Consider the following 25,285-nt stretch of genomic DNA (forward strand, 5'->3'; position numbering starts at 1 on the left):
CATAACCAAATGGTTACTTTTGGATACATGAAAGAGTGATGGCACTCACAAGAGCAGAGAGACAAGAGGTGACCAACAGAAAAATGAAACCTGAAAAGCAAGACGTCAGAAAGATGTCTTCCTTCTGAAATTCTTTGGTTATCAACCACCAAAAAGGAGAGCTGGCATTCTCTCATTGGGGAAAGGCAGGCTGTCTTATCACATAGTGAGTGCAGCCAATAACTTACGGAAAACGGTCAAGAAATGTTAGACTAATGTCATGATGACGGTAGTAACAACGATGACACGGTTGGCATGGTGATGGTTTATTTTACAGCCAAACAAGTTATTGAGCTGGCTGGAAATCAGCAGACCACTTTCACAGACCTTGTGGCCCAGTTAGGCTTGGCGTCTGCTCTGAGGCCAGATGGAGAATACACTTTGCTGGCACCTGTGAACAATGCGTTTTCTGGTATGTACAGGACACTGTCACCCCTGCTCTTTCCTCCTCTACGCACCTTTTCTCTTCACCATGACTGTTTGCATCAAGAACTAATCGAGGTTTTGAGAGGTGTTGATCAGTTTCTTAACTGGCTACATATACAATGTGTTAGCACTATGTAGTCGCTATTAAAATGACCTTCATTTGAAGACATTTCCTTTCAGTAGATAATAGCCTACAGGAAGTGAAAGTTTGTGATAAGGAGTCTTCAGTTATTCTGTGAATTGGATCATATTTCCAGCACACATAATGGGTATATTAATAGATCTTAAGAAAAATAAATTTGAGTGGTTTACTTAACACCAACATAATAATATTTAGGGACACTTAGGCGCATTTTGCAGCTCAGAATTTGAAAGTAAAGTACAAATAAATAAAAACAAAAGACTATGATACACTTTCATATTATGAGATGAACTGTTATTTTAAGTATTTTACCTAGCAGCTGCTACTCAAGGACTGTGTTTAGATTAATGGAATCTGCCACTTTTTCCAGAAAAATGACTTCACAGAGATGAATTTAAATTATTAGGCAAAATTTAGCAATTAAAAAAATAAATACCATCTTTTTACATTTTTATGTTTTTTTCCAAATACTAAATTATGATATAGAAAATTAATTAGAAAATTCAAATTCTGAGAAATGCTGTTTTTCTTCTTTGTAAGAATAATATCCATCCATGTTGACATTAACCCACCTTTAAGAGGTTGTGTGCTTCAGTTCTCTCCCCAATAAGAAAAAAAAATTTACAGATGATATATCAGTAGTTATCATGTGACTAATGGACATCAAATTCTCAGAGAAAATCTTGGCCAACATTAGAGTTTAACTTTTGTCAGTGACCACATACAACCACGTGGTCCTCACAGAGATGAAACCCATTGTTTGGACAGCTTGGTATCATGTTAGCCATTTGATGAAATGGCTCATGGAGTTTCTAATTGATGCATAGAATTCCTGGCCTTCAGCACTTAGTCAACTCATATATTATATTAATGTAGGACCAATAAGATCAGTGGTATTAGGGATTATCCATTTTCATGATTTTCTTTTATAGGAGAAACTTCAATGCTTTCTAAATAAAATAATACTTTTTCATAATGAATTTATCTATAGATGATACCCTGAGCATGGATCAGCGCCTTCTTAAATTGATTCTGCAGAATCACATTTTGAAAGTAAAAGTTGGCCTTAATGAGCTTTACAATGGACAAAAACTTGAGACCATCGGAGGCAAACAGCTCAGAGTCTTCGTGTATCGTACAGTAAGTGAATCAGAACAAGATAAAATACCCACGCTGGCCTAAATGTCAAATAACATGCCCCTGTCAAAGAATGTTCTTATAACAAATGTTTCTCAGAATTTTATCAATGTGTTCTTAATATATTGTAAATATTTATAGGAAGATCAGGGAACTGAGTAGCTTGTTTGAAAAGACTGAGGAAGTAATCAAAAAGTGCTATGTGTTAATAAATCTAGTAATTTGTACTTGTTTCAATATAAATAACTTTTTCTAAAGCATTATTTCAATTCCACAAATCACTAAAACTCCTTTAAAATAAGACTTTGCTTTATAGAGTACCATGCTTTACTGTGTACAGGGTAATTTTTATACTGGGTCAAATATTTAGGAGGATCTTTTATGTAAGATCACCGTTCAGCAACCAAATTTCTTTCAAATGACTTTCAAGATACACTTTTATAGGCAAATAAGGGTTTTGAAAATGGTCCTAATGTACATCATCTCAGGGAAAATTTCCATAAGGGTTTTGAAGATGGTCCTAATGTACATCATCTGAGGGAAAATTTCCATAACACATTGCTTACCAAAATTACAGTGCTACTAGCAGTGCTGTTCAGTTTCCTTCCCGGCAACACTTGCAGCTCCCGAGTTACAAAGAATTCACAGGAAGTCAAGCATCACCTAGAACCGAATATGACACACTGCACTGGTCACTGACGTTCCACGAGGACAAGACTCACATTTTAACTGATGCAGAAAATGGGCTTCATTCTAAATCACACATAAGCTTTGTGCAGTGGCAGTATCATAGCCAATGAGGTTTATGCCAGGTGTGATTATTGTTAATTGAAAACTAAATTATACACAGATAAATATTACATTTGTTCAAAAATGCTATAACTTAATCAGTAACTTGACTTATAATTGATAGGGTCTTACAGTCAAGATAATATAGTAAATACCTGGGATGATCACAAAAGTCAATAAAGTCATGAAATTTCACTTCATGGTTAAAGAAGGTCCTAAAAAGTTAAAAGTGTTAAACTTCACCAAAGAGGGTCTGGAAGAATGATTAGAGCCTGGAGAGGAACGGCAGAAAATGTAGAAGTGGAATTATATGGAATTTTTGTGATTTACTGACGAAACTACCTGCCACCCACGTAGGATGGCTTGACTAGTAGTGAAAAGCCTGGCTGAATAAGAAGGATGAGGTCAGATTGTACAAGACCTTCCAGACAGAAGAGAGAAACTGTTTGCTCTGGCATCAGAAGCCAGGGTACCTCTTAGGAGAGACCATCCAGAAATTTAATTATGTAGTTTCTTCCACATAAGAAGTTTCAAGTAAGGAAATGGACCACTGTATCTTTCTTTTCTTTGCTAGGCTGTCTGTATTGAAAATTCATGCATGGTGAGGGGAAGCAAGCAAGGACGGAATGGTGCCATTCACATATTCCGAGAGATCATCAAACCGGCAGAGAAATCCCTCCATGAAAAATTAAAACAAGATAAACGCTTCAGGTAAGCATCCTAGTTTCACCTCCACAAAAGAATGAGACCTGCCAGCATAGTTTTGTTTCACAGTAAATATTCCAAAATGCATCTAGTATTCAGTACTGCTGAGAACAGAATTTAGAATAAGAAGCCCATGTAAATATTTTCAAAATTAAAATATGTTCTTAACACTATTTTTCTTCCTAGTGCAGCATAACATGATTTGGCAAGTTAAAGAAATTAATTAAAAAACTGAAAAATCTAATAGACTGAACTACTCCTTGCAAGTTCTTTATAATTATGTTTCTAAAAAATGCTATTTTGTATAACATTTAATTAAATATGCTTCTATTTTGTTATAAAGTGTGACTTCATCAAGTTTTATCAGATAAAAAAGTTTATGAAATTTAATAATCATATGTATATTTAAATTATTTCCCCATGATAAAACTTTAAAATAAATTGCATCTGAAACATAGGAAACTGTATGAACAATTTTGTCATGCTTCCAGATTCAGGGATTCTATTGTATCCCGTGCACGGTGGGTAGGTACATCTAGATTAAATCCAACAAAATAAACATGTGTTCCTTCCTGCTTAGCATCTTCCTCAGCCTGCTTGAAGCTGCAGACTTGAAAGAGCTCCTCACACAACCTGGAGACTGGACTTTATTTGTGCCAACCAACGATGCCTTTAAGGGAATGACTAATGAGGAAAAGGAAATTCTGATGCGTGAGTAGACGTGAACACCAGACATTTGCCCCTTGATTTCAGGATCTCATTTATTCCTCAAGAATTCTTGCCCAGATATCAGCCCCCTAAATGTCCCCTCTCTCATTTCATGACTAGCCTTGGTCTCCTTCAAGTCCACTTGGGATATGCAGAGAGCTACCTGTAAACATTCTTAATTAACTGCCTACTGTCAGGTTGTAGGGTAGGTGTTCACTTACGTTATTTCTATTAAAGGCCACACAATTAGGTGACAGAGAAGCAAACAGTCACAATTTCCAAAATAATTTGATTTTTTTCTCCCAGTAAGCTGGATCATATTTTGATTGAACTGATTGAAGAGACTGCATGTTAGGACATAGCACTGAGATCACTTTGAGAAAACAATGACATTATGAGAAATTACAGTATGGAACAAAATAAAGACAAAGAAATATTTTTCTCCTTAGTCCTTATAGTACCAAAATGTCAAAATATATGACATGCTATTAAATAAGTATACACTTTTCTCCCTAGGGGACAAAAATGCTCTTCAAAACATCATCCTCTATCACCTGACACCAGGAGTTTTCATTGGAAAGGGATTCGAACCTGGTGTTACTAACATTCTAAAGACCACGCAAGGAAGCAAGATCTATCTGAAAGGAGTAAGTTCTCTAGAATGACTCTATGAGAGTGTTCATCCGTCACTCAATTATCCTAATGCTCGCATTTCATTACATTTCTCATTGATATTATCCCTTGTTTTAACAGGTGAATGATACACTTCTGGTAAATGAGTTGAAATCAAAAGAATCTGACATCATGACAACAAATGGTGTCATTCACGTTGTAGATAAACTCCTCTACCCAGCAGGTTGGTGATTATTGAACCCACCAATGGGCTAACTCTTTTTCAATAGAAAACTAGGTTTTTATTTTACCCATTCTTACCAATATTCATTTAATATTCCTTTTCATAGACACACCTGTTGGAAATGATCAGCTGCTGGAAATACTTAATAAACTGATCAAATACATCCAAATTAAGGTACAGATGTGAATGCATCTATTTTTAATGTGCTGAGAAGGTATTTTAGGTTTAACCTAAGAGACTAGAAATGTGCACACTAAGCAGATGTACACTGGACTTGCCTCGCACTTTGTCGATGCACCGCTGGCATCATTTCTTCACAGTTTTATTCAAGAAATACCTAATAAAAGCTACCTGGGGCCAAGAAGTGTGTTAAGTATTATGAGAAACATTAAGTTCAATCAGATATGGCCCTTTATTCAAAAAGTTTACAATCCAGCAGGGAAGATAAGACATGTAGATAAAAAACTATAATCTTCCTATCATCAAATATTTTTGCTGTGGAATATAAGGGAAAGATAAAATATTTACCTATAAGAAATTGCCATTAATCACAATAGTTGAACACAAAGGAATATTTTGGGATAAATACTGGGCTGAATATTGGTAGAGCTGAAATACCAGGCAATATATGAAATACTATTTAATAAACAAACTTAATTTGGGATTAGTTATTCTATAATTTTTAAAACTCTTGAGTAACAAATCCAATCATTTTATGCCATCTTGCCCAATAGCAGGAAATTGGAAGATGATTTATCTGAAGACTTCATTTCTATTAAATGTAATGATAGCTTCACTATTTTTTTATTAAGAATTAAAAACCATGGTGCCATGATTTTGTTAATACAATGACTACATTTCATGTTACTAAATATAAATATTTATTTTCAGTTTGTTCGTGGTAGCACCTTCAAAGAAATCCCCATTACTGTCTACAGTAAGTACATAATGAATATTTGTCACATATATGTGGCAAGATATACAAAAAAGAAAACACAATAATTTTCTTTGTATTTACAGAGATGAGTGATAATCTGGTATTTAGATTGCCAAACAATGGCAAATCAAATCTCATCCCATTTAGAACAGAGCTTGACCCCTCGGCCTTGTCTATACCCTTCAACCTGATGAACCATTTCCCCATTTATCTGAAAAACAGGCATGATGAGATATGAGAATGGCAGTAAGTAAGATAGCTCACACGGCAAACAGGCAGGGGGTAAAAAGAAGACATACAAACATAGTAAGAGGGGAGATGGCTAAAAGGCACTCCAAAGCTATCTGAAAATTCAGTTCTGTGGACACAGAAATAACAATGCTGAAAGATATATAGCTCACTCCACTCTCAAACCCTCAGCCGTCCAAGGGCAGGCTGTCAGAGAATTCTAATGTCTATGCGCTGGTGGGTCAAAAACTCTCTCCATCCAAAACTGGATGAAGGAACAAAACAAAACAAAAAATTGCCAGGTGATAAACCTAGAGTTTCTAGATGCCAAGGTTTTTGTTTATTCATGATTCTACCAGATTATCAAGATTAAACCTTTACTATTTAACAACGGTGAAGGGTCTTTTCATTTACATACATGTAACTCATTTCTTTTTCAATGTGGCTTTTTCTTCGTCTTTTTTTCTCTCATTGCATCTTTCAAAGAAGAAATTCTTTTCATTTTGTTTTGACTCTACAATTAAACACTCAAAGCGTACCCATAGCTAAAGCATTGCTTCAATTCTCACGTTTGTCTTGGCTAGACATTATTCTATTTTATACCATGAGCATCCTATTATTTAATTAAGAAAATTTTTCTTAAGATTTACACTAGATATGGACAAGAAGCAAAGGTGATGTCAAGGAGCAAAACAAAATGTCTGCTGCTCTTACTGATTTTCAATTCTGTGATAATAACATAAGCTATCCTAGTGTCAGGCCAGCTCAGCACCATCTCAAAGATTTAGTTGAAAGAGTTATAATTCAACGTGGTATAAACTCCAGTATGGAAGTATATGACCTTGTTAAAGATCTCTTTTATAATACATTAGAGAACGCTTGTGGGCTCTATTCATCAGAAATGCCATGTCATCTTTCCCAACTAAGAATGTGCATCCGCACTACTTTATCCCTGATAGGTTCACCACTGTCTATGTATGTCAAGGCAATATTTTGCGTACAAGGAGCCAAAAGATTATAATTTTCCTCTACTTAAATTGGATCCTCACTCACAAAGAATAAGCTACATTTTATGAAATTATGCAAGTCTAATAATCTCGTCTACCTACTCACAGCTCTTGAAACAGCTCTGAGATTTACATTCTGATGTTGAATATTTCTTTAACTCTTCTCTGAAGTGTATGCTGCTTTTTGGCAGCATGGTTCAAATAGAGGTAGACACTAATTAAACCAAAGATTCCATTTTTCTGTTCCTTACTGATTTGTCTATAAAATTTCTTTAATTTCCTATGTATTAATCATGTCCCCCAAATGCCATGCATTTTAAATTGTATGGGGGGAAAATGCTCTTTAGTGTATGTTGTCAAATAAAATCAGTAATTCTCAGCCCGTGACCTGTCAAAACTATTCAAGTCTTCTGAAAGCAAGATTGGAACAAAGCTACAAACCAGCTAAACATTCTAAACTTCAAGTTCCTTAACATGAAGTGAAAATTTAAACTAAAAGTAATTAACAATCTGATAGTAGCAGCAGAGATCTCTGTGGATTTGACCCTCGTGGAAAGGTTCCTCTGTGGCCAGGCCACCCGTGGAATCAATCACTGGATATACAGATTTGATATGTTTTAGAGATTCATACCTTGAGATCTCAAGATATAAAATCTGAAATAACTGAAATATAGTCACCATTAAGTCCTAGAATCTAAATTATTTCAAAAAGTTGATGCAGCTAAACATATCAGAAACCTCAAGTGAGAATGGGACAGAAATCCAAACTGTGCTAACATCTTGTCTCTAGTGTTTCAACACTATCTGTTATGATTGCACAGATAGCTTTAGTGCATTATCTAAAAAAAAAAAAAATCCATCCTTTATGGCTCTAATTAGAAATGATAAAAAGCCAGTAGCTCTGGTGTATGGCCTCAGGGGCACAAATCCTGTTGATCTATGTAACCAAAAGCCAACCAAATAGTAGGCTGCTATCTTAAATACATTTTGCATATAATTTTCTCAGTTGGGTGAGTGACATTCAAAATACATACTTTTCAATATAAGAAATAATAATGATGACAAAGCTGAAAATTAAAGCCAATTTAGCCTATAACTTAAGGACTGATCATATCATGTTTGTTGCATAGAGCCCATGTCTGGCTGGCTGACATTCATTTTTACTTTTAAATATTCTGAACTATTTTTGTATTTTCCTTTCTATATCACTGCTATCAAATGCATGGAAAATATTTTGAGTCTTTTTCTTTTAATGTATTCTACATGAGAAAGAATCCAATAATGCAATTTAAGATATTATGAATTGCATGACATTAATCATGTTTATTTGTCTTTGTTGCTATGCAGCCAATATTTTCAAGAAGTACAAAAGAAGGTAAAGAGATTTAGTGGTGCAGTTCAAACTTACAGATTTCTAGGTAGAGTTCCTCACTTAGCAAGCATATACTTCACTAGAACAAATCTAAGTCACTGGACTTCAGAGTTCATCATCTGGACATGAGAAGATACTAGATGATGTACCATGAATACTGACTGCCTTAACATATTTCCACATCTGATACCTCAGTGCCCAACACGACAAAAAAAAAAAAAAAAAAAAAAAAAACCCACCAATTTTATTGAGGTTGTTTTTATGTAAACATCATTTATGTTCCACTTTCTATACTTTCAGCAACTAAAATTATAACCAAAGTTGTGGAACCAAAAATTAAAGTGATTGAAGGCAGTCTTCAGCCTATTATCAAAACAGAAGGTAAAAATCACTGTTATACATGGTGCTTTAAAAATCCATGTAATAGACTGATTTCTATGAATGTATCTACATTCTTTTTGAACTAACATGCTAAATATTTCTATACCAGTGGCATGCTCATTTAACGGCAGAATGCGGAATGCAAATTATTTAGCAGAGTAGATGGTGCATTCCTAATACTTTCAGTACATTTGCTTGTATTTGATTTCATTTGAACTTAATTCGCCATTGCGTTAGCACTAGTACCCAGATACCAAACAAATCAATCCTGAGCTGTTTTTTTTTTTTTTTAATACTGCACCTAGACTCCTTCAGAGAGTATACTTTTTATAGTTTCGTTTCCAGTCTCCCCACATAAATCTCTTTGGTACTGTTACAGGGTGTTCCAAACAGTGCAGACATTTTTCATTTAACAACCTAAGGAAGCACAGAAGCTGTACATTCAGGAAAGCTTTTAAAATTACATCCACACATGATAGATTTTTTAAATGAGACCGCCAGAAACAGGAAATAAGTAGTTGGTGCAGTAAAGCCAACCTTTGAATCCTTAATTCCACTCCTGAATGTATGTGTGTATATGTATCTATATACATATAGATATAATACATTCTTCTATATTCTTGGTTGGTATGGTTTTATTGTATCCACACATCCATTCAGAAGCATCCATGATGGTTTCTTTGTTCTCTGCAATATGCCTGGTCACATTCTCAATAATTGGCTGGTATCCACTCTCTTGGCTCTTGGTTGCTATGAATTCTTTCACTACAAAATTATTTTGCTCATGGTGTTGCCACTTCCTCTCCAAATTTGTAAGCTGACAATGTCTTGTTTTCTTGAAATTGAATTTTTAGTGTCTCATATATTATGTTTAGTTTCTGAATTACTTTTAAAGGCATTTCTGGGGCATTGATAATAATAATTACCATATCAAATCATCAACCAAAAATATATTCTTATGTGTATACATATATAGTAAATTAAATAGGAATATATAATTATCTCCTGATGTTTTAGACTAGAACATTAAATCAAGTCACTTTTCTTTCTACCCCTACTCTCTAGGTTGGTCAACTCCAACATTTCTGACGTCTTCATTTCACATATTTTAATTCATTCCACAGGATCAGACCTCAAAAATTTTTTATTTCCATGTCTAAGCATCTTAATGTGGTGACTAGCCACAGAGAAAAGGCCAGGTTATCTTCTTTGTTCTATTAGAAGAGTGGAAACAGTCTTCCAAAAAAGAAAGAGATTATATCTTCAATTGAATCTCAAGAAAACCATTATTGTAATTATCTTCAATTTTGGTATTTCTTCTCATTTTATGCATTGAGAGGGCAACTTCTTGAATACTTTTGTCTATTGCTAAATGTGAGCCATCACTTAAAACAGTAGACATTGGAAATGCATATGTAAAAGCTTAATTCTTAGCTAATTAGTTATCTCTACTTTTACACATTTTTGAGATTTAAAATTGAGGTATTCTTTGAAATCTGTGGCTTTTTAAAATCATAGAAATTTTTGTTGAGAAAATGTTTCTTCATAATTTTAAAGGAAAATGATAAAGTGATCCTTGGTAGTATATTTGATTTTAAAATTGTACTCATTTTTAAAAATTAGATTCTTTAAAAATTTGAATAATCACTTTTACACAGCTTCTATAGTAGAAATCATTCACATGTACTGTACTGTTCTTATTTTCAAAGATTCTTCTCTTTTTTTTTTTCCAAGCTTCTTCATTCCACCCATTTATCTTCCCAGTCTTTGTCAGCAGGATTCTATTGTGTTAACCTTTCTCTAATTAGGAACACAATGAAGCATCAAGCTACTTGGCTTCTTCCTATGAAGGGAATTAGGATGAAAAATGGGGTCGTGTCACTTACGCATTAATAACTCTTCTGTTAAAAATTTCAGAAGTTTAACTTTGTGTAACATAATGAAGGAGACAAATACTCACCTTGACAGCTATTTACAATTGTCCAGCTCTGAGATTGCTATCAGCAGCTCCTTTTCACTGTTCAAACATTTGCTGATTCATTGATGACTCCTGAATTCTTACTCAAGACATTAGACTCCAAGCCACAATTTTTAAGAGGTTTCTTATAAAGAGTACTTAACCAAACTTTAGAGCTAGGAATAAATCAACTAAAATTCAATTCAACAAATACTTATGGGGCCCCATAAGGTGCTAGGTACTCTTCTGGTGCCTGCCAGGAGTAAATACCAAAAAACAAACAAACAAACAAAAAACATTTGTAGTACATCCCTGCCTTCATAGAACTTAAGGACAGGTGATGTTTCTGAAATTCCAGTTTAAGCTCTTCTAAAGAAATGTCTGTTGGGATATTTTATTAACTCATTTCCTGTTTTTAAACTCCTTAGGTGTTCTTTCCTTTTGAAGTTTCCACACCTTAAAAACCGGCCTTATTTGATACGCAATGTCCCTTGGCCCCATAAATCAAATATTATGGTGTGAAATACTTATTGTTTGAAAGAACTGTACTCTTGTTTTCATTATTTTAGATTGTCCTAGACTATTTAATTCTGGGTAATGGTGTACATTGACAATTTCTGAACAAGCAAATAAATCTCAAAGATAAGCAAATATAGTTACATTCAACTGTTCATACTGTTACAGTATGAGTTAAATGTACTGAACTTTATCTTTCCTCTCATCTAAGAAATAGTCTTGATTAACTAATATAGTAATCAGCTTTCTAACATTCAAAATGGTTTTCTCTGGGAGCAAAATCATTTTGCAAGTCAAATGCAACACTTGTTTAACTTTTGCATTTGAAGGACTATTTAACTATTAATTAGTAAATTTTGCATCATTCGCATGCAGAAGGTAAGTACTCAAGTCCATTTTCCCCTAAAACTCGTATTTTAAAGGTAAGCATAAAGTTGGGCTTTTTTTTTTTTAATGTTGTCTTATGCCCAATAGATTAAAAATGTAGATACTGAGCGACTAAAAATTAAATTAAAAAATTAATAAGAGAGTAATAGACAATACCAGTTTGGTAAAGTAAGACCTACACTAGTTATTAAAGCAACTCAAATTTGTACATCAGCATGATTCACAGAGTATAGCCCCATATAATATTTTGTGTGATCATACTTTACAAATACAAATACATGGATAAACATCCATTTAAACGCTAGAACTGATGAAAGTTATTTTAGTAGCACACCGATGGACTGAGTCATTTCTTCTTATAAATACTGTGTGTTTGAAGACAATGGGAACTATTTAAAACCAATTTCATGAAGCTTGAAACCGCTGTGACATTTGAGCAACACCGAATGTTGAAAAAAAATTTCCTGTTCTGGTAAATTTGAAGGACTGCATTAACATGATGATTTGTCTCCTAAAATGACGCCTCAGGACCCACAATAACAAAGGTCAAAATTGAAGGTGAACCTGAATTCAGACTGATTAAAGAAGGTGAAACAGTAACTGAAGTGATCCACGGAGGTGCGTCACCCGTGTTTCCTGGAGCCTGGCTAGGGTCACTGGGAACGTTTTGAAACAGTGTTGGTGTGAATGTTGAATACCTGACGTTTTTTCCCCTTGACTTTCGTTTTATATAAGTTGTGGGAAAACTTTTCTCAGTTATAGATTCTTATTAGCAGTCAATTCAAACACAGTTTACCTTTTAAGGGACCCAGTTGGAATTAATTTAACCATTAAGACAACAAAACTGTCATTACTCAGCATATGCAAGTGATGGTTATGGAAAATAATGAAAATAATAATGTCAATACAGAAGAACCTGTCGAACTTAGAAGGGAAAAAATGACTATTCTGTAAGACTGACTAATAAGCCACTGTTAGAACTTATCACATGGTTCCCATTTTCATGATGTACAATTCTCTGGATTCCCCCTAAACCCTCATTCCACAGTCAGGAAGCAAGTATGACATGAAGGGTTGGCTTACCAGTTGGCCCTCTCCCTTACCCAAGATGCAGCATATAACTATTACCTCTGTTGCCTGAATTTATTTAAGATATGTCCCCAGAATGATTATGACTGAATTCTAGATGGTATTGCTTTGAGAAATATATTTAATCATTAAAATGTCTAGCTTATGATAGTTTAGACACCATTGTGGATAAGTCAAAAGCATTTTTCTTCCCCTATTTCAGAGCCAATTATTAAAAAATACACCAAAATCATTGATGGAGTGCCTGTGGAAATAACTGAAAAAGAGACAAGGGAAGAACGAATTATTACAGGTAATCTTTAATTGCCTGGATTATAAAGAGCAAACCATATTTAATCCTAAAATACCTCTATAAGGATCATTATAGAAACTAAGTCATTTTCATGGGGATTACTGAAGTAACTTCATTTCTTTTTTGGCAGAAAGCTTCTCATCCTAAATATGTAACCTGTGTTTTCCTCTGAATTGGAAAATTTTTGGACAGATCTATAAGCATATATTTTTATTATGAATATGCAAACGTATATAATGCACTATCTTCACTTTGCTATTTATTAATGAGTTACTAAATCCTAGAAGAAAAACCATTCTTTCCTTCATTTTCCAATAATCTTAAGGTCTACACATCTACACACCAAAATATACACAAGTTTGTATAAAACAATTAATAATTTCAGTAAACCTCTTGTCAGTCTCCCACTAATGAATTAGCCTAAAATTCTGAATTCAGCTATTTTCTAAGTACTTGTTTAAACAAGCAGTCAGCAACTTTGGCCTGTGCCACCTGCTTATGTAAATAAAGTTTTATTGGGACGCAGTGTGACCATTCATGTGTATGATGTCTATGGCTATTTGCGTAGGACAAGGACAAAGCTGAATAGCTGTAACGCAGACCATGTGACCCATAAAGTCCAAAATCCTTACTATCTGGCCCTTCCAGAGGAAATTTGCCTACTCTTGTTTTAAAAATTGTCTTTCCTTTAGGTCCTGAAATAAAATACACTAGGATTTCAACTAGTGGTGGAGAAACAGAAGAAACACTGAAGAAATTGTTGCAAGAAGGTCAGTATGTCTAGAAAAATAAGAATGTGACTTGACTTAAGCTACCTTTATCAAAGTCCAGAATAATCTTTGAGGACTTTAACATTTTCCACTCTAAATCATTCCTTTGCTCAAGTTCCATACCAACCAAAGAAAGAAGCCCAAAGACTGGGAATGAAGCTCAGAGGACAGTCATATTGATTGTTTTGGTTGTTATAGTTGTTAATATTGTTCAACGCTTTGTAAGAAAATTGGTTTATCAAAAAATAGCACTAAAAAGCAAGAAAGAACCAAGTGTTGGTCTGGAATTCATTGTTGGGCAGATACCATTATATATCACATCAAGTCTCCAGCCTATTTATTACATAAACCAATTTCTGCTATAAACATGTATCCTCTCAGAGGTCACCAAGGTCACCAAATTCATTGAAGGTGGCGATGGTCATTTATTTGAAGATGAAGAAATTAAAAGACTGCTTCAGGGAGGTTAGTAAAAGGGAAGCAACTAACCCACTTAACAGGTTCTGATAACTGAGTTCTTCAGCTTTTTAAAGACTGAGCATTCAGGTATTTCTTTTAATTAGGTTAAAAAAGACAACGTCATGTGCTGTCTTAACAGATTGATTGGTTCAATGGTAGTGAAAGTTGTGAAGAAATGATTACTAGTTTAAACAGTCTTTAAAAAGTTCCTTGGGGAGCAATGAATATTTTTTTGCTTTGATACAGATAATTGTAAGGATATTTTAAGTATGTGAAAGGGAAATATTTTTAAAATTGGTAGATGTTTAAAGAAGCAAATTGACATACTTCTTATATTTAAAAAATGTATTCACTGCTCCTACAATAATAATATAAGGCATGTTTATAAATCTTTTAAGTGTGTAGATGTAGCCAAAAAATTGCATTTAGTAATTTTCTTTTCCAAAACTACATGTTTGGGAATGGGTATCTGTTTCTTCTAACAGTTTGAGTGATAATCTATACTGGAGCTGTAAATTATTTTGCATATGAAATTAATCTTAATCTTTAAAATATGGAATGTTCTCTGTCTATGGCATTAAAAGGACCTACTTCTAAAAGGAAAGAAGAAAGAAAAAAAGAATTCAAAACCTTACCAAAACTCTCATTGGTAATAATTCAAAGATATAGCAAATGTTAATTAAGTATAATTTGGGTAATTGGCATTTGAATAAATTAATTTCTAGTTCATTATTTTAACAAGTACTCAGATGACAAGCTGTTTTAGAGAAACAAGTATTTACATTGTTTAGAAAACTCAAATTTGCTCCTTGAAATATACTGTGAATTGAGAAACAAACTGAAGATTTTGGTATTTATACAAAGTATGGCCCTGATGGCTTTTCTGCTTAAAAATTTTAAAAACTGTAGTACTATGTCCAAGAAGTTGTAAATTCTCTTGAGACTGTATATATTTTTGGCAATTATTGTTTCCTTATTCTTTATTTTAATATAGGTAGAATTTCTTATATAGTGTTGAGACTATTGAGTGGTAGTAAAAATAAATAATTTTTATTCAACCAATGATTGAATTTCCCCTCAACAGAAAAAAAAATGTGTGTGGAAAATACAAGATTTCCTTTCAGACTGCAGGGAGCATGTAATATACCTAAAGCCTCAGCAGAACCAGTTTCCCGTATGGTCTAACGCAGAATTTACTCACTTACCCCTAAATGCTTAACTATCTGCTAAAAACGGTAGGGATTTGAGGCAAGAGGTGAAGACATTATGAAGATTAAGTTGAATTCTTTTTTTTTAAGTCCTTGCCATAGTAAGCAGCTTTGTAGAATGGCAGTGCTTTTTAGAGAATGAGCCAAATTAGTGGCTGCACCTGTATATATTGCTTTGATTTATTTAGGCTTGAACTTCAGGTAAGTATGTTTTCCACTCCTTCAATAAGCTTCTGTTAACAAGTCTATTATAAACAATGAACTAAGTACTGAAGAATAACTTCAGCCAAGAGACAATCCCTGCTACAGGTTAAGAAGAAGGTATTCTATTTTTAGTTAATGGACTCCTTCTTTAACTCTGCTTTGTCTTCATCCCAGAGGTTGATTCCATGAGTTCCCAGTATTTGGTTTCTGTACATATTTGTAAAGCATCAGTTTCCACAATACCACATCATAAATTTTTATCAAAACATTTCCAAGTTTTTTTCTCATAAGAAAGACAATATAAGTGTATAGGTGCTAATAGCTGAACATTAATTGGACATTTTAGGTTTTTTTCCAGCCCTGTAAAACCATTGGGTCAACACTGAGTTACAAGTGTCCTCTTGTCTAGATCCTAAGAGACACCAATTTACAAAGAAGCTGGTATGAATAAAGATTATGTCATGCAAGATTGGCTTTTTTTTCTTCCAGAGTATAGATACCTGATCTGTATCTAAACTACAGTCTTCATCTCAAAGCTTGGAGTTTTCTGTCTGCACTGCTCATGTTGTGGTACACATACTGCATTTTGATGAACTGAATGTATGCCTTGATCATTAATGTCATGACTCAGCATGGCTAAGTGGTCCTTTCAGTACCAATACTGTCATTTGTCATTGAAATACTTCAGAGCCCTTAACTAAAAAAGATTTTACAAAACGTGTTGTTTTTCACACTTTTCTTAGGTAGAACTACATTTACTGAAACTATTAAAGTAATTAAGGGACAATAGCAGGCTATGGAGAAAGGAACAAGAAAAAGTTATTTGGGAAGGTTTTGATAAATCTGCCAGTATAACATGTAAAGATTTATGGCCTCTGTAGAGAACAGAGGATCCGGTTGTAGGTCTGACTTCCAATGTGGGCTCCAACCTGAACTAACTTAGGTAAATTGATTCTTTCTGCTTTGCGTTCTTCATCTGAAAAGTGAGGATAAATAACATTACCTACATATAAATGAATATATGAAAAGCGCTTGGAATCATGCTCAGCACATATAAACTCTCAGTAACACTATCAGTATTATAGTCAGTTAACATTAACACGGTCAACAAAGTAATACTGTACACACGACTTTAAATTTCCAAAATCATAGCCACATAAAAATGCAAAAATCTTGCAAACGACTGGGAGGAAGCACTTCGCATGTTTTGAATTCTGTTTCTGTCTACTGAGAAAAAACGTAAAACATAAAACATAAAACATCATTCAGATGTTTTATCTTGCCACATTTTTCTTCTCTAAACATGACCTAACACAAGTGCCATCATTTTGAGACGGCAGAGAGCCACTGAGAGCAAATCTGGTTTTCTGTTCTTTAATTGAGCTTTTCTTCTAAAGATGTTTGTTCACCTCAGTAAACACTTCTTATTTTGATGTTATCACAGCCAGATAGTAATTAATTAATGAGTTAGTTAATTGGATGCCCTCAATTGGATGCTGCCAAATTTATAAAAGAAAACCTGGGTTTAAGTGCTTGTTTTGAAAAATAATGTTGTAAATACTTCTATGATCTTCTTTTAAATTGTATAATAAGTGGCTTTTGGAATTTACTAAGTCCATTACAAACAATGCTTTTATTCACTAATTAAAGAGTGCATCCATCTTTTCTTGACAATATTTGATAAGCCATTTTTGTGACCAAATAAACCTGAAGTTAAGGAAAATATATCAATTGGTACATATTCTGTAATTCAGACTTTTCTATCTCACGTAAACTTTTCCCCACTATCCAACCTAATGAGGTTTTCTACAGTTCTGTATTTTATTTTGGTATTAATGTGATGTGACAGGTTATGTATCTTATATTCTGGGGGAGGGGGAAGGTATACTGGAAATGTGCTCAGTAGACAGAAACAGAATTCTTCAAAAAATGCTTAATGTTTCTTTCTTCTTCTTTTTTTAAATTTTGGTATATATTATACAGCCAAAATACTGTTGGTGATAGATTCACGTCTTACTTTTTTATGGGATTTCAGAGAATAGAATATATGTATAATAGAACATTTTTGACTTCCTTATTGAGTATAGATAATATATAAAAATCAAGATGTCAAAATTTGGAAAAAAAATTAAGAAAGGTAAGCAGAGAAATGAAGTCACTGTAGGAACGACATGTATTTTTATATCTCAAACATCCAACAACAGAGTGAAAATGTGAATACAGGTTAACTAAGTGGTCTTGTCAATGAGTTAAAAGAAAAATGAGGATTGGGAAATATTTTGCAACTGTAACAACAAAAAACTGCATTGTTATGAAACACTTGAAATTCCAAAATATGAAAGCTTTTACTATTTTTAACTACTTAATTTTTAAATGGTCTTGTAGGATTGGAATTAAATTTGGGAGTCTGTTAACATTTACTTCCTCAATTGCTTATTGGTATATTTCTAACGTTATTAGGCCAATGCTATTTTGTTGTTATCATGTATTGTAAGGTGATCATGAATTAATTTACAAAGAGAATTTTACAGAGGCAGAAGCCTGACACATCACAAATAGGAATGACTGGAAAAAAATGAGTGGATATCTCTGGGACGATACTTCTGCTAAACTTTACAGAATGTTAGACATCCCTTCATCATAAAGTGATGCTTTTTATAAAAAGGGTGAAAAAGTCATGTAAGTCACTTACTCCATGTGAAACCTGAACATCATATAGGGCTCCACACGCCATAATGAAACAATATGTTTTGCAAATAGTGAACATTCGTACATGGAAAAGAAATGTCTGTTTGTTGCCAATGCAAAAGTCTCACTGCACTGCTCCAAAAGAAAATTTACTTGTTTATGTGATGTTTATTTAAAAGTTTATACTTTTCTGCTTGACTGTGGTCTCCTGTCTCATGTTAGCCATAATTTCAAAGTATTTCTAACTACAACTATTTAATTTCAGACACACCTGTGAGGAAGATACAAGCCAACAGAAGAGGTCAAGGTAAATATACTGACTATGGTAATTTGCATATACGATACACCTTTTGCTATATTAAGACAAACCAAAGAAAAGGAGAGTGTTTTGATATATTTTACCTTGAGCAAAGTATTTTGATGATGTGAGTCAGAAAACAAATTACTCATGTTATTCTCTATTAGTAGAAAAAAGAGTAACAAATGTTAAAGGAAAGGCAATTATACTCATGTAAACTGCTAGACATTTTGAACCACTGAGGGAGACTCAAGTAGAGTTAATTTGAAAAGAAATTCTTGAATACCAGAGCCAAGTAAAAATAGGTTGTAGATGGACATGAACTCTCTGCAAATATTTAAGATCAGGTCACAGTTTGAGACATGAATAAATTCATAGCTCTATGTATACATACAGAAAATGGTTACTACAACTATGTACAGAATTTTGAAAAATGTGTTAGGTTATATAGATGGCATATATCTTGCATGAACTATTATTTTCTTTATAACTCCATTCTTGTATATTTTGTAGTCTTCCACTTAGGTTACTTTACATTCTGATACATTCAAAAATCAAAGATTTCCCTTGTGGAACTTAGAATAAGTTACATGTTTGGAATTTCTAAGATAATGACATACTAATAGACAACAGAAGTCACAAGGCTTATAAATGCATTATAGGCATGGCTGAGTTTAACCCAGTTCAATGTAGACATTTGAAACTAAAAGTTCAATTGTACAAATACTTTTTAACTGAAGGATTTATCAGGAATTTCTTTGAAACATACAGATTCATCCAAATTTTCTAAAGAACTAAAATTATCACTTCAAATTATTTTTATATACCTTTGGTCAAAAGATACTTGACCAAACATTATCATAAACAGAAGATATTATTACAAACATAATCTAACATTTATTACAACAAGAAATGATGGTCTTTTATAGATTTAGTTATGTACAGAGTATCATATTCTTAAACAGTAAAGTTTCATCACATGTACAATCTATGTGTTCTCCCTTCTTCCTCATCAGGATCTCGGAGACGATTAAGGGCAGATCATCCTCAGTGAAAACCCAGAAACCAGATGACAAAGTTTATGCAACCCTAAAATCAATAACCTGATCTTAAAGGAAAAATATGAGAGCCACTTTGCCCTGAAGAAATGAACCGCCAACACAAAAAAGCAATCACTGAACAATTCTGAATGCAAATACAGCATTTTTTTTTTCTGAATGAAAAACATGAGGGAAATTGTGGGTTTAGCCTCCTGTGGGTTAGGGAAGCCTAACACCTTACAGGCTTGTACATCCTGACATTACAATTTCTGGCTAACTTTGGAATCCATCACAGGAAATCCTTGTCACTGGATTCATTACAATTCAAATCACAGAGTGATGAGCTGTTATCCCACTGAGAAGATGGAGCCTTGAATTTATATAATGGATAGATAAAATGCATGCAAGGAATTACCGGTCCATGGGAAATGGATAAATAAAAGTGGATGCTCAGCATTAAAAAATAATAACAAAAACAAAACTTTACATCAAAACGCTTTGCAATTTTTAATACAATGTGGGTTTACCAGTAAATTATGCTATTTCTACAACTCATTTTTTACTCTTGAAATGTTTGCCTTATGCTTCTTGCAATACATATTTTTATCTCAAACATTTCAATAAATCCATTTTTCAGGTATAAAGAGAATTACTTCAAATTGGGTTATTCAGAAAACTCAAGATTTAAGTTAATAAGAGGTTTGGACTTGTGAACAGGACTTTATATCTGTCTTTTTTTAAACAAATACTCATTAAAGGAAATTGAATGAATTTAGTGTGTTTTGAATTTTTAAAACTATATGCTACATAAAGAATTATTATACAATGCAGCAGTAATTAAACATCAACTGGGTATATAACATAACCCTGAAGCTGTGCTAAATTGTGAGGGTTCAAAAGATGAATCAGACAACTACTATCTTCGAAGTGTAGAGAAAAATCACCAATAATCCACAGTGTACCATGGGCTACAACAGAGGAATAAACAGCACTACACAAGCACAAATACACCAATTAAATTTTCCTAGGCTTGTGCGAGCATAGAAGGAGCCACAGAGATGCCCTTAACTAAGCCTTGAAGAGTCTACCGCATGGCAAAGGAGGGGAAGAAAAATATTTGTTTGCTGAGAATGAGAAGGAGATCAGTTTGATTACTCAGATCTCAACAAGCATCACCCTTAGATTGGACTGGTTGAGATAAGAGCAAACAGAGAACAGAATCCATACTGCTGAGAAACCGAGTGGTGACAGTGTAATACACTGTACCGTGCAGTGGAAGCTGGTCACTGACACTGTTTAAGACCGAGGAAGAGCAAACTGAAGATGCCAGTCTTGACCACAGGTGTCCAGCTTGGATCGGAGGCTCAGTCTAGAGTAACATTAAGGACCTGATAAGATTTGGGGTAGCTGAAAAGCACTGGTTCTCTGAGGAGCAACTGGGGTAAGGAAGTGAGATATAAAGTTCTGACAGTGCCCCTGACGGCGGAAGTGCTGGATAGCCTGGGTTTTCCAGAACGCTTCCTAGTCTGGGTCGGGAGTGAGATCTATGTCTAGCATTTAGAGCCCCTGCCAGGAAACAAAACATCCTACCAACTCAGTACTCATGTAGAGAATCTTCAGACTTCAGTCTCCACTGGACAAAGTGTGGCCGTGACTTACCCAGAATGCTTCAAAGGAGGTGGTTACGTAAGGTGGTGCTGGTAGAATATACTAAACTATCGTCAACACAAATGGCTGTTCCGACAGATAGCATGTCGTTAATGATTCTCTGGAAGATCACCGGTTGATTGCACAGAACAAAGAGTGTATGGATTCATTTTTAGCCCCTTCAGGCTTTTAAGGCCCTGCTTATTCTTCTTATTCTTATTCTTATTCTTATTCTTATTCTTATTCTTATTCTTATTCTTATTCTTATTCTTATTATTTTGGTTTTTTTTTTTTACCACAGAAGAAAAAAGTGTCAGTATTGGCTAGTATACATACAAAAATCTAGCATATCTCTCTGATAAAGGACAGCCAAGTGATACATGCAAACGTACTGAAGGATGAAAGTTAAAGAGAAATTATTAATAAAAATATAAATAAATCAATCTATAATAAAAATGAGAAATACTATTAAAATACGTGAATAAAGAATAATTTAAAACTGCAAAATAAGAATTTAAAATAGGTAAGTAGACTGATAAGCAAACAAATAAATAAGTAAGTAAATAAAATAAAGTTCAACCCTACTGGAACACTTTCTACAAGTCAAAGCTGCAGAGTAGCATGTGCTTTTACACACAATACTTACTCCTGAAGTTTTATTATCTCAGATTTTATATTTAAAAAATGAGCCTCAACGAATTTACATAACTTTTCTTTCTCCTTTTGCCCTGTACTCTTAAAGCAGGCCATCAGTCAATTTACCACATGCCCACGACTCAACAAGCACAAACCTGAGTAGAGCAAACATGCCTGTTTTCAAAATTGTGCTCACTCTGCACGATTTAAGTTCTTTTTTCTAACCAACCTCTGCGTAAGTGGGAACTTAAGACTGAATTTTACAGTAAGTCCTTCTAATTAATCCTGATGCATAAGGTCCACCACCCTGACTTGGAGAAATATGACTTTCTAGAGACTTCTGTTGAGACCACAGTCTTCAAGCAGCCACTGACCTACTTTCTGTCACCTACAGATAACAGCGTTTCCAGACCTTTATATAAATTGAATCACACAGTGTGTCTGGCTCTTCTTTGACTTTCCTTTCTCTTGGATTAGTATGGAGGAAGGGACATGGCAGGACTCCATGAAAGGTGTACGATTAAAGCTTTAGGAAACTGCCAAACCACGCACCACAGGTGTTCTATGGTTTGGCATTCCCACCAGGGGTATGTGAGGGTTCCTATTCTTCTTGCCAACATCCGACATGGTCAGTCTTTTCAATGTTAGCTATTCTAAGAGGTGGGCAGTGGTATCTCATTGTGGTTTTAATTTGCACATCCCTAATGTTTGTTTTTCATCTGTTTATTTAATATTTGTTTATTTTCTTTGGTGAAGTATGTGTCTGTTCAAATCCTTTGCCAATATGAACTGGCTTGTTTTTGTTTATTTTTTAAATATTGAGTTTTGAGAGTTCCTCATATATCATGGATATAAGTCCTTTACCAGCTTTAAGAGGTGCAAATATTTTCTCTCAGTGTGGGACTTCTCTTTTCATTCTCTCAGCATTCTTTCTGAAGATACCAAAGCCTATTTTACCTTTTTTTATGGTTATACTTTTGGTATAATATTTTCAAAATCTTTTATTAATCAAGGTCACAAAAATTTTCTGATACATTTTCTTTTGTAAGTTTTATTAGATTTAGGTTTTACATGAGGTATTTGATCCATCTTGAATTACTTTTTGTTTATGGTACTAGGTATGAACTGAGGTTCTTCTTTTTTTCTGTAAATAGCCGATTATTTCAGCACCATTTTCTGAAAAGACTCTCCTTTGTCTACTGATTTGCTTTTATATTTTTGTCAAAAATCCATATATTTGTGAACATGTTTCTGTTTCTTTCCTACTACTCTGTTCCATTAATCTATTTGTCTATCTTATTTGAAATGCCACACTTAATTGAAATGCTCCACACTGGATTAGAGTAGGTTTAAAATAAATCAAGAAATCAGATAAGGGTCAGAACTCCAACTTTGCCTCATCTTTTTCAAAGTTGTTTTGGCTATTTTAAGTCCTTGCACTACCAGATGAATTTTTAAATCAGTTGGGCAATTTCTACACATACAACAGAGATAACTGCTGGATGTTTAACTGAAATTGTGTTGAATCTATTGATCAGTCTGGAGATAATCATAACCTTCACAATCTTGAATTTCTAAACCATGAACAAAATATATCTCTCAGTTTATATAGGTCTTCCTTAATTACCTTACCAATGCTTTATCATATTAAATGTATTGCACATCTTTTGTAGATTCTCCTTAAGTACTCAATATTTTTGATGGTATTACAAAAGACATTGTTTTATTTCAGTTACTGATTTTTTTTCCTGTGTATTGATCCTGTATTCAGCAACCTTGTTAAATTCACTTACTGGTTCTAGCGACTTTTTGTAGATTACACCATGTTTTCTACATTGACAATTTTAAGTGTTAAATCCTTCATCCCCTTCATAAATTTATTCTGGAATGAATTTTGCTTGGTCATAATATATTCAATTTATGAAAGATTTAAGAATTTTTACATGTATGTTCATGAAGGATATTGGTTTATGTTTTCTTTTATTGTAATCTCTTTGTCTGAGTTTGGTATAATGGCAATGCAGGTCTCACAGGATGAGTTAGGAATAATTCTCTTCAACTTTTAGAAAGTGTTTTGTGTAGAATTGGTAATTTTTTCCTCCTTAAATGTTTGATAGAATTCATCAGTGAAGTCATTAAGGACTGGGGTTTTCTTTGAAGAAAAAACTTAACTACAATCCAATTTCTTTAATAGACATATGGCTATTCAGATTTTTTTTCCTTGAGTGAGATTTGGTAGTTTTTATCTTTCAAGGAACGTGTCCACCATCTTCTTGGTCTCCTGGCTTTCCAAATAAAGTCGTTATTCCTTGCCCCAACAACATGTCTTTTGATTTACTGCCCTGCCGTGTGTTCAGCAGTAGAAGTTTGGACTCGGTAACACTATTGATGAGTTAGTCTCTATTTCTAGTCACATTCATTAAGATGGCAGAAAACTTAATCTTTGGTCAATTGTAAATATTCTCAAAACATATAGATTTGAATGCACATGTTTTTCGTCCACTTACTTCTTAGATATCCAGTCTCTAGTTCCAGTGCGCGTATGCAGCGATCTCGAGGTGTGGACGGAAGGTGCTGGGCCGCCTGTAAACACATGCAGATTGGAGGCAGCTGTGATTTTAGACGTAGCTGGAACTGTCTGCTGCTCAGCTCTCCTCGTCTGCCCGAGGTGCGCACATTCCCACGTTGTCCCTGGCCGTCTGGCCCCGGCCACTGCTGCTGCGCTGTCCCGCTCCCCTTGTTCGGAAACATGGTTCTATGCCCATGCTCACAGCTCTCTGCGGCAGCAGGAAACTCAGTCTTTGCTCAGTTCTATTCTGCCGAAAATCAGAATCACTCCACAACCATTCCAAAAGTGCAAATATTCACAATATAATACTAAAATTGGGCAAATCTAAAAACAATACTAAATATTGGTGAAAATAGAAGTACATGGGAGAATTGCTGGCATATTCTTTTTGGAAATTATATCAACAGCTTAAAATTTTATATACACTTACTTAGTAACTCCTAAGAGTATGCTGGTATCTAAGTGCAAAGATTTGTAGGTACAAATGTCTTCAGATCACTTACAATAACAAAACATTTCTAATAAACATATTATTTAAATAATTTTAAATTTAGGGGAAAGTTGCAAAGATAATTCACAGAGTTTCTGTTTATCCTTGACCCAGGTCCCCCTAACATTAACATCTTACATAACCACAAAAAACATTTTATAAATAACCTGAATGTTCAGATTAGATTGTGACAGCTTTTTAATATGTGTTTAGAGACAGAAAAATTTATACTAAATAAAATTTGAAAAGGAAATTGTATTGTTTAAACCTATTTATACAGTATAATGTATACATAGCATAATAAACTA

At 34.0% G+C, this 25,285-nt stretch overlaps 1 protein-coding gene and 1 pseudogene across 8 annotated transcripts in view; both read left to right on the forward strand.

Annotated features, from left to right (window-relative positions):
- Nucleotides 1-20,406, forward strand: part of POSTN (periostin) — a 33,977-nt gene extending 13,571 nt beyond the window's left edge. The window contains exons 9-23 of one of the 8 annotated variants that reach the window (XM_010993799.3): nt 317-451; nt 1,599-1,747; nt 3,108-3,244; nt 3,819-3,949; nt 4,463-4,593; nt 4,700-4,802; nt 4,909-4,976; nt 5,694-5,739; nt 8,647-8,727; nt 12,116-12,205; nt 12,879-12,968; nt 13,661-13,738; nt 14,120-14,203; nt 18,563-18,604; nt 19,612-20,406. In XM_010993799.3, the coding sequence (XP_010992101.2) occupies nt 317-451; nt 1,599-1,747; nt 3,108-3,244; nt 3,819-3,949; nt 4,463-4,593; nt 4,700-4,802; nt 4,909-4,976; nt 5,694-5,739; nt 8,647-8,727; nt 12,116-12,205; nt 12,879-12,968; nt 13,661-13,738; nt 14,120-14,203; nt 18,563-18,604; nt 19,612-19,649 (1,403 nt within the window). In that variant the 3' untranslated portion in view covers nt 19,650-20,406. The remainder of the gene's footprint in view (nt 1-316; nt 452-1,598; nt 1,748-3,107; nt 3,245-3,818; nt 3,950-4,462; nt 4,594-4,699; nt 4,803-4,908; nt 4,977-5,693; nt 5,740-8,646; nt 8,728-12,115; nt 12,206-12,878; nt 12,969-13,660; nt 13,739-14,119; nt 14,204-18,562; nt 18,605-19,611) is intronic. The other 7 variants (XM_010993824.3, XM_010993807.3, XM_010993816.3 and 4 more) reach the window with 7 other exon arrangements.
- On the forward strand, nt 2,512-2,643 carry LOC116157290 (U4 spliceosomal RNA; annotated as a pseudogene).
- Nucleotides 20,407-25,285: the final 4,879 nt, after the last annotated feature.

This window comes from Camelus dromedarius, chromosome 13 (genome assembly GCF_036321535.1).
Source record: "Camelus dromedarius isolate mCamDro1 chromosome 13, mCamDro1.pat, whole genome shotgun sequence".
NCBI lineage: Eukaryota > Metazoa > Chordata > Mammalia > Artiodactyla > Camelidae > Camelus > Camelus dromedarius.